The sequence below is a fragment of the Siniperca chuatsi genome, linkage group LG22 (assembly GCF_020085105.1).
Source record: "Siniperca chuatsi isolate FFG_IHB_CAS linkage group LG22, ASM2008510v1, whole genome shotgun sequence".
NCBI lineage: Eukaryota > Metazoa > Chordata > Actinopteri > Centrarchiformes > Sinipercidae > Siniperca > Siniperca chuatsi.
In genome coordinates this window covers 20,606,451-20,616,261 of record NC_058063.1, presented here as the reverse complement: position 1 = coordinate 20,616,261, position 9,811 = coordinate 20,606,451, and the positions used below count along the sequence as shown (strand labels likewise).

The 9,811-nt window shown below is 42.6% G+C and overlaps 1 protein-coding gene across 1 annotated transcript; it reads right to left on the bottom strand.

Annotated features, from left to right (window-relative positions):
- Positions 1-163: 163 nt before the first annotated feature.
- Positions 164-6,054, bottom strand: LOC122870122. The gene is made up of 2 exons (XM_044183929.1): positions 3,388-6,054; positions 164-2,919 (listed from the first exon to the last, which is right to left on the bottom strand). Exon 1 carries the CDS (start codon positions 6,044-6,046, stop codon positions 3,995-3,997), a length of 2,052 nt encoding a protein of 683 aa, XP_044039864.1. The 5' UTR covers positions 6,047-6,054; the 3' UTR covers positions 164-2,919; positions 3,388-3,994.
- Positions 6,055-9,811: the final 3,757 nt, after the last annotated feature.

Sequence of the window (9,811 nt, the reverse complement as noted above, 5' to 3'; positions counted from 1 at the left end):
AAGGTCTGCTCTTATGAAGATATTCATTTCTCAGTTCTCACTCGACTTGATTTCAAATAAAGTCAAAATTATAATTCAGCTTTTTACTCTTAAACACCAAATCATCAAGTAGAGACGCACCCAGTTCACTGAAACCATCCAGACAAACTGCCAAACAAAGAAATCTAGTGAAGGTTTTGGTCAAAGCCTTTACTGAAGTCAAGAACAAATAACAATGTAGACATTTATTTTTTACTTTTATGGACATTTTATTAAAGAAATAATATGATGAAAAATGTGATTGATTTTGTGTTAAACGTCAGCTTGTTAACTGTGCTACACTAACCAGCAGGCTCTACTACTTTCTCATTAAGAATCCTCATCAACCAGTGTAGCTAGTACTAGCTAGCAATAATATTAAATGCTACATTCAAATAAAACTTGGAAGTATATTTGTGCAAAGGATTTCTATCAAGCTTACAGTAAATAAATAATGCAACAACAGAGTAAATATAACAGCTGAAATGGACAGTATTACAGTTTCAGTTCTTAATTGTCTTAAATTAAATTGACACCTTAAAGGCTCAGTTCACAACAGCAGAAAGCTGTAGTTATGTTGATGTGAGCTGCCTGCTGCTCCCAGATCAGAGTGGATAAAGAATCACATACAGAACAGTAACAACTGTGGTTTTATCATTTCTGTTATTTTCAAACAAAGAAAAGGCTCCTTTATTTCCTCCACAGACCAGGAGCAGGCCGTGAAGAGTCTGAAGCTGACCTAAACGCTTCATTAAACTCAATGTCAGTACTAACAACGACGCAGATTAATGGTATACATTTCTCTCAGCATTGTTCCTTCACTACAGCAAACATAGGTATGAACACAGTATGTTAGGAGTCCTCATTGTGCAATATGGTTATTATACCGTGGTCTCTTAAAGGAGCAGTGTGTAGGATTTAGTGGCATCAAGTAGAGAAATTGCAGCTTGCAACCATTTGAATACTGCTCGTTCGCAAAAACCCCCCGCTCCCTCTGTAGATATAAAATCAAAACACAACGATTCTTATTTTCAGGTGATTATACACTAATGAAAACATACTTATGAATACCATCGCTGTATTCTGCAAACAGAGCCACCTAAATCTTACACACTTTTGGTTTAAGTCAGTTTGTTTTGTTTAAAAAGTTTGATACTCTGGCCACTGAGAACTCTGGATTCTGATTGGCTGGAATGTTTTGAAGGTGGATTAACTTTTAGTAACCCAGACAGTATAACCGGACACCTTTGATTTACGGTGCCCCACTGCATGCAGCTGGTGCACATTTTAATGTTTTCCTCCCCTGCACCTCAGACAGCCCGAGTCCGCCACTGCAGGATTTTAAAACAGTTCAGCCTTGTGAACCACTTCCTGTGCACGGTTGGGCAAGCTACTTGGAAAGTGTAGTGAGCTAAGCTACCAGTTACTCTACATTAAATGAAGCTTCACTACACTGAAGCTACTGCGCAGAGAAATGTAGCAAGCTAAGCTACAGCAACATGGCAAAAGTAGCTTACTACATCAAAGCTTTTTTTTTTTTTTTACACTGAACCAACTTCATTCCAAGTCAATGCTCAGTGATCAATAAAACTGTCAATAAGCTGTGCTCTCAGCTCTCAGCGCTCCAAAACCAACCATGCTTAATTTTATTCATTTTCTGCCAACAGGCAGTGAAAGGTTTTTAGCTAGCGGTTAGCTGTTGCCAGGTTGCTGGCTGGTGTTTGCAGACTGCACTGAATTGTGATGATTAGCTTGGTTGGCGATATTGATGTTAGCTTATTCACCCGAATGTGTGAACTCAAGCTTGCGTGTCTGTATCATAGACTGTATAGAATAAGTGGACGTAGTCACCGGGACGTCACCCATTGGTTTGTGGACTACCATTTTGAAGCCTCGAGATTGGCATTTTGGCCGTCGCCACCTTGGTTTTTGCAACCAGTGACCGGAAGTGACCATATTTGGACGAGCGCTAGCTAGGTTAGCAAGCTGCAGGTGAACAGCTGACTCCTTCGGGTGTCTTTTAGTACAACCGAATGCGGAACAAGACATTTTTAGGCGACCAAAATGTTACAATTAACTTTCATGAACTGAAAACAACAACAGCACCAAAAAACAAATTTACAGCTAGTTAAATGAACACAGTGCAGTGGATACACATCGCCTCTATCCTGATACCGGGTCGTCGTGGGAGCGACGAGGTAGCCCCGCCCTAAAGCACACCCTGCTTATTTTACTCTAAATGGGACCATAATTTACAAAATGAACATCATGCTGTATTGAAGAAGATATTTCTTCAAGGTATGTTTGCGGTTGGAAGGTATTTCGCTGCAGCAGACGTCGTAGGCGTCAGCCCAAGGATTGTTACGTCATGTCACTGTCACATGGAAGTGCTTCTGTCGGCTACACACGCACATCCGTGCGTGACGGTGGCGTCACTTACTGATCCTCAGTAGTTTTATTTCAGGCCGCAGCAGAAAGCTCCACTGCACTTGAGTTTCAGAAATGATTGTGGAAATGTAGCTTGATCAATTAAAGAGCTAAGCTACTGAAAAGCTATTTGATTCAGAAAAGAGCGATGCCACCACCACACTACTGAGAAATGGAGTTAAACTAGTACCGCCGCTTCTTGTAGCGCTGCTACTGCCCAACACTGTACCTGTGTGGCTAGATGTTACCTAGCAACGCAAACAATACAAATTGTGAGGCTCAGGAACTACATTTCATAATATTTTAAACTGAAAAGAGCGACCAAAGTTTTGTTAGCGTAAATCTTAACATATATTAACGACTTATATTTAAAATTATATTACGTTTGGTGTAGCATTCCCGGCTGAACAGCTGCATTTTACTCTCAGGAACTGATGTTTATAAAGAATTTAATTTCCAAAAACACCGTAAGAGCTGAATAAAAACAAACAAACAATCATTAGACATCTGCCTGCAAATTGTATACAAATATCCATAAATATATAAACGAATACACATTTGCAATTAATTGGCTTAAATCATAAATAATGTGTAAATAAAATCACATTTTAGCAAACTGGCTAATGTAATAACCTATATGAATTGTTTTAATTACAACAATCTCCTTTTAGAGTGCGATGTTAACTACGTTACATGAAACACCGAGTTAACAATCAATTAATTTTGGTAAAACGGACGATCTCAATTTAGAGAGAAAAACGTAAATTAATTATATAAAATTACCAAATGAAGTGCTGAATTACTGTAAACAATCTATCTGGAGTGCAAATCAAGAGAAACACTGACAAAGCAATAACGACATTAGCTAAAGAATGATATAGCTAAACCAAACACTTCAAAGTCCTTCAAAGTTTACCACACAACATAAAACTAAAACGGTACCTTGTGCCCTTCAGCCAGGAGCTAAGATGTAGAAAGAAACCTTTTTAAAACAAACATTTGTACAGTGAGTACCCAAGGGTTTATCCTTTCTCTCTTAACGTTAAATCAGAATGGCGCTTCACGTAAAAAGAGCGCCAATGTACACAAAGAGTGCTGCTGCACTTCCTTTTCCAGACTTCAAAATAAAAGCATGTGAGGTAAAATATGTACACTTAATAAAACAAATAAAAATACAATGTCCACATTAAGTATGCAGCGAGAATTATTAGTCAACCAAAAACAAACAACGTAACATTTGGTTCAAGTTCAATAATAAAGTCCTTTCTTGTGAAAGCCTTTCTCAGGAGTTCCATGGCAACACTGCCCCATATGGTTGGAAGTAATGATGACGGCCTACTTCAGTGATTGGGGATTCAATGGTCATTTACACTCCCACCAAATCATGAGGGATTTGTATGACGTTAAGAAATATAAATTACAAATGATTTTTAAATAAAAAATGACCTTTAACTCAGAAACGGACGAAAAGTGCCCATACTATGGAGAATGAATGCTACAATTTAAGTAATATAATGAAAAGGATACACTTGGTTGCTACTGGAAGCAGTTAGACGGTCTCTAGCAACAGGATCAGCTTCTGGACTGGGCGTTCAATGACAGACAGCTTGTTGAGACGACGACCATCTTTCTCCAGATTCCGGTCACCAAGGCATATTTTGACTCTTCTCACAAGCCCGTCTTTATCTGTAGTAGTCTCTGTAACTCTGGCCAGCCGCCACTCATTTCTAGGCAGACCATCAGCCTTTTCCATCACAATATCTCCTACTCGCAGGTTTCTCTTTGCTCTGTGCCAGCGCTGCCTGGTGGCAATGTTGGAAAGATACTCCCTACGCCAGCGACTCCAAAATTGCTCTGCGAGGTACTGAACATGACGCCACCTTTTTCTTGCATAGATGTCTTCTCTGATGAATCTGCCTGGTGGTGGTAATGCTGGAACAGACTTCATAGTAAGCAGGTTATTAGGGGTGAGAGATGCAAGGGTGTTGGGGTCGTTTAGGTTGTCAACTGTTAGTGGTCTACTGTTTACGATCGCCATAGCTTCGTTAAAGAATGTCCGCAGTGATGCATCGTCCAGTTTGTCAGAAGAGAGTGAGAGAGTTGAGCGAAGAACATTTCTCACTGTTCTGATTTGTCTCTCCCATACCCCACCTGCATGACTTGAATGGGGCGCATTTAGGACAATGTCACACTGCTTCTCAGCTAAGAACACTGTCAGACGATCAGCGTCAATCTCCTTGAGGGCATTTTTCAGCTCATTCTTGGCTCCTACAAAGTTGGTGCCTTGGTCACATTTGATTTGGCGCACTGCTCCCCGTAATGCAACGAAACAGCGCAGGCCATTGATGAAGGCATCTGTAGACATGTCATTTAGCATTTCGATATGAATAGCTCTGGAGCTGAAACATGTTAAGAGGAGGCCGTACCTTTTATGTTCTTTCCGACCCTGTTTAGTAACAAAGGGACCAAAGCAGTCCATACCACAGTATGTGAAGGGTGGAGATGGATTTGTACGCTCCGAAGGGAGGTCGGCCATTCTTTGTTCTTCGGTGGGTCTCCTGAGATTCCGACATGTCACACAGTGATGTACATGGGATGCTACTGCTCTGCTCATTCCTGGAATCCAGTAGCCTTGTGATCTGATCTCATTAATAGTAAGGCCCTTACCTTGGTGCTTGACATTCTCATGACATTGAGAGATGATCATCTTTGTTATATGGTGATCTTTAGGAATGATCACCGGGTGTTTGACTGAGCTGGGTAGGGGTGCATCGCAAAGCCTTCCTCCCACCTTGAGTATTCCTTCTTGATCTAGGAAGGCATCAAGATGATACAGCTTGCTGCTAGGTGACAGCTGGGCCCCCTTGCTCAATAACTTGATATCCCCTGTATAGGTGTTTCTTTGTAGGTCTTTAATGATGATGCGTTTAGCATCTTCTCGTTCAGCTACCGTACTGTGACCGATGGACTTATCCCCTTTGGCTCGGCGAACAAGGCGAGCCACAGCTTGGACAGCTCCAGACCATGAAGACAGCTTTGACAAGCGGTCTGAGAGGGTGACTTCTGTTGTTTCTGCACTCAGTGTCTGAGCCTGTTTCACTTCAGGATCTCCAGTCATTAGTGCTGTGTCAATATCTGCCACAGGAGGTATATTCTTCTTCCATAAGATTCTTGGCCCTGTCAACCAATTGGATGTAAGAATCTCACCAGCGTTTAAACCCCTTGATGCATGGTCAGCAGGGTTCTCATTAGTGTGAACATATCTCCACTGTTGAGGAGTAGAGCTGAGATGTATCTTCTGCACTCTGTTTGCCACAAACGTGTGAAAGCGGCGTGCTTCGTTGTTAATGTACCCCAAAACTACTTGGGAGTCGGTCCAGAAGTGCTCTTCTATGTCTGCATATTCCAGCTCCTGTTTAAGCATATTGCTCATGGCAACTGAGATGACCGCAGCGGTCAGTTCGAGCCTGGGAATAGTCTGGACCTTAATGGGAGCAACTCTGGATTTACCTATGACCAGGGCACAATGGATGTTACCTTCTTCGTTTGTGACTCTTAAATAGGAACACTGGCCATATCCGCTGTTGCTCGCATCTGTCATCTTTTTATGACCTTTCCAAAGTTTGCAGGTATATAACAGCGAAGTATATTGATCTTTTCCAAGTTCATAAGATCAGCTTTCCAAAGCTCCCACCTTGGCTGCAATTCTTTAGGAAGAGGGTCATCCCAGCCTGTTCCGTTTCTGCACATTTCCTGAAGCACTAATTTTCCACTGAGCACAAAAGGAGCAATAAAGCCCAGCGGATCATACAGTGATGCAACTGTGGATAGTATGCCACGCCGTGTTGCTGGCTGGTCTTTGAGGTCAACAGAGAATCTGAGTCTGTCAGAATCAATGTGCCAGTGGATCCCTAAAGCTCTCTCTAAAGGGGTGTCATCGAAGTTGAGGTCAAGGGCTTTTACTTCAATGGCTCATTCAGAAATTGGAATGCTATCCAGGACAACTCTGTCATTTGAAATAAATTTGTGTAGTCTAAGACCACCTGAGGCACACAGTTGTCGAGCTTCTCTTGCTACCTGGACAGCTTCTTCTGCGCTGGCTACACTGGTGACACCGTCATCTACATAAAAGTCTGTTGTGATGAATTTTGAGCCAAGAGGATACATACTCTCATTCTCCTTGGCGAGATGTTTCAGACCATAGTTGGCGCATCCAGGTGATGAGGTAGCACCAAAAAGATGGACCTTCATGCGGTATTCTTGTGGCTGTGAAGTTAAGTCTCCGTTTTTCCACCAGAGAAAACGGAGGTAGTTTCGATCTGCTTCTTCCACATGAAATTGGTGAAACATCTGTTCGACATCGCACATAAAGGCAACTGGATGTTGTCTGAATCTCACAAGAACACCAGTCAGCTTATTCATTAAATCTGGGCCTTGGAGCAAATGGTCATTGAGGCTGGTTCCCTGGTACTTGGCGGAGCAGTCAAAGACAACACGGAGCTTGTCTTGCTTTTTAGGGTGATACACCCCATGATGAGGGATGTACCACTTCTCTCCAACCTTTCCTTCATCATGCACTTCTTCCGCATCACCTCTCTCAATGACCTCTTCCATAAACCTAACATAGTGTTCCTTGTACCTTTCATCTTTCAACAATTTCCTTTTAAGATGACTGAGCCTTACAATGGCAAGCTGCTTATTGTTAAGCAAGTGAGGTCTCTCTTTGAATGGGAGAGGCATCTCGTAATGCCCGTGATCGTTCTTCCTTATGCCTTGGTGCAGTTTGGTCAAGAAGAGGATGTCATCCTGCGACACAGTTTTATTATCTTCACCAGCATCTTTGAAGTCAGACTCCAAAACCTTAATAACATTTGCTGGAGTCACTGGGGGAAGCTCTTTAGTGCTTACTCTATGACAGATGGTGTTGAAGCTTTGTGATTCATGGTGTGTGGGCAGACGACCAACAATACTCCATCCTAGGTCTGTATGGACTGCATAAGGCTCATCGTCTCCTCCTAAAATCACCTGTTTTGGTGCCAAAGCCTTTGGACAGCTGTAGCCTATTAGGAGACCAACCTCACAATCCTGAAGTGGTGGAATTTTGTCCACTATTGTAGAGAGATGCTTCCAGTGTCGTGCTGTGTCACAAGTGGGGATGTGAGTACGGTTCACTGGAATGGAGTCCTTAGTGTAGGCAGGAGGAAGGTTGAGGACAACAGTGGAGCTGAAGCCTCTTACTTTGAGACCGGACACCTTTTCACTCGGCATAACAACATCTTTTGCAGTCATGGTTGTCAACTTCAGTCTCACAGGACAGGAGTCAGCTTGTAGCTTGTTGCTCAGATCTCGGTCGACAAACACAGTATCACTCTGGGTGTCAAGCAGAGCATAAACAAGTTTTTCACAGGCTGGATTCCTCTCGGTTGATACCCACACTGGCACTATCATTGAAGTATTGGTGGATGGCTCATCATTCTCTACTTTGTGAGACGTACTAGTAGCCATCTCTGTGTCACCTTGATTTGAGACTGGTGCAGTGTTGACTTTCTTTGTGTAGTTTTCATCATGTAGACACGTTGGATGTTTACCTCTACAGGTGTCACAGGACAGACGGTGACGGCAGTCTTTTGCGCTGTGGCCTGGTCTCATGCAACCATAGCAGAGCTTGTTCTCCTTCACATATTTCCGTTTCTCTTCTAATGACTTTGCCACAAATTTAAAACAGCTGTGAATCTTATGCTTGCTGTCTTTGCAGAAGAGACACATATTATAATTTCCTTTAATGGGCTTTTGTTCGTTTTTATCATTTTGTTTATTTTCTGTAGCTGTTTGAATGTGAAAGACATCAGGCCTGTTCCTTTTACTGTCCTTAAGGTTTCGTTCTTCTGAAGTGGGGTCAGAGGCACGAAGAGCACTGAAGGAGGTGACTGGATTGCAAGTAACCTCTGCTTCCATTGACATGAAGGTCACGAAATCTATAAACTTTGGAAAGTCATGAGTCTCAATAAGTGTCTGCGTGACCTGGCGGTTCCACCGTGCTGCTGCCCAATCTGGTAATTTGTGTACAAGTTTCTGATTTTCATCACAATCATCCAATATTGCAAGCCCTTTGACATGAGGCATAGCTTGATGACACGCATTCAAGAAGTCAGAGAAATCTCTGAAACCTTCAGCATCTTTAGGCTGAATCTTAGGCCATTTAGCTAGTTTTTCTCTAAATGCTTTCTGTATGACAAATGGCTGTCCATACCGTTGGTTCAACTTGTTCCATGCATCATTATAAGCCTCATCATCATTTCTGTAGAAGATACCATCAAGGGACTTACGAGCTGGCCCACCAACATACCTTTTTAAATAGTGCAGCTTGTCAGCAGAAGAAATGGCCTTTCCATCAATGAGCGACACAAATGCAGCCTTCCACTCAATGAACTGGATAGGATCACCACTGAACACAGATGGTTCTGTTGTAGGCAGTCTGTTCAGGGCTATGCTATCTTGGATAGCTTGAGCGAGATGAGATATATCAGATTTTGGAGGAGGTAGTGTTGCTGTGATGTTGGTAGGACATTGGATGGGAAATGGAACTACATGCTGCTGCACCGCTACACTTACATCCTGCTGTTCCCTTGTATGTGAGTGTGAAGAATGTATGCTGACTTCCTGTGCCATTTCTTGATCGTAGGCCTGCAGTCTGGCTCTAGCTGCTTTTAGATCCTTCTCTGCCTTTAGTTTTTCCAGCTCACACTTTCGGGCTTCAATCTCTTGTATGACTGAGTATTCTGCTTCTTTGGCTGCTAAATCAGCTGCTGCATCTGCACGCTTGGCTGCAATGGACATAACTGTAGACCTTGATGATGTGGGGCGTGAGACTGTGGATCCATAGACAGAGCGAGCATAATTGTGATGGTGTAAATCACGCAGGCTGTGTTTTACATTTTCTCTGTCAAAGTCCTCAAGACATGCCATTCTGTCAAAAATTATCTTCGAAATATCTTTTGTCACAGCTTCACAAGTGTCGATTCTGCGTCTAGTGTCACTGGATGGAGCAATGTAATCTCTGATTTCCAGGTAGACATGCATAACATCATCCCTTCCCTTCTCAAGTGTGTTAATAAGCATTACCAGTTGACTCTCACTAACGTCTGTTTTTAGCTCTTCCCTTGTGTTGCGAGCCAGGTCCTTCCATTTTTCATACAGCTGAATCAACCTTTTCTCCCTTTTTAGGGCTTCCTCCTCTTTATATGCATGCATCTTCTCAGTGGGGTTGCGTTGTCGACCAGAACGGTGAAGCTCCTCCTCTTCCGTACCATTATGAGGGGCCTCCACTTGCTGGTCGAGGTCCTTATTTTCAGAAGCATCCATTTTC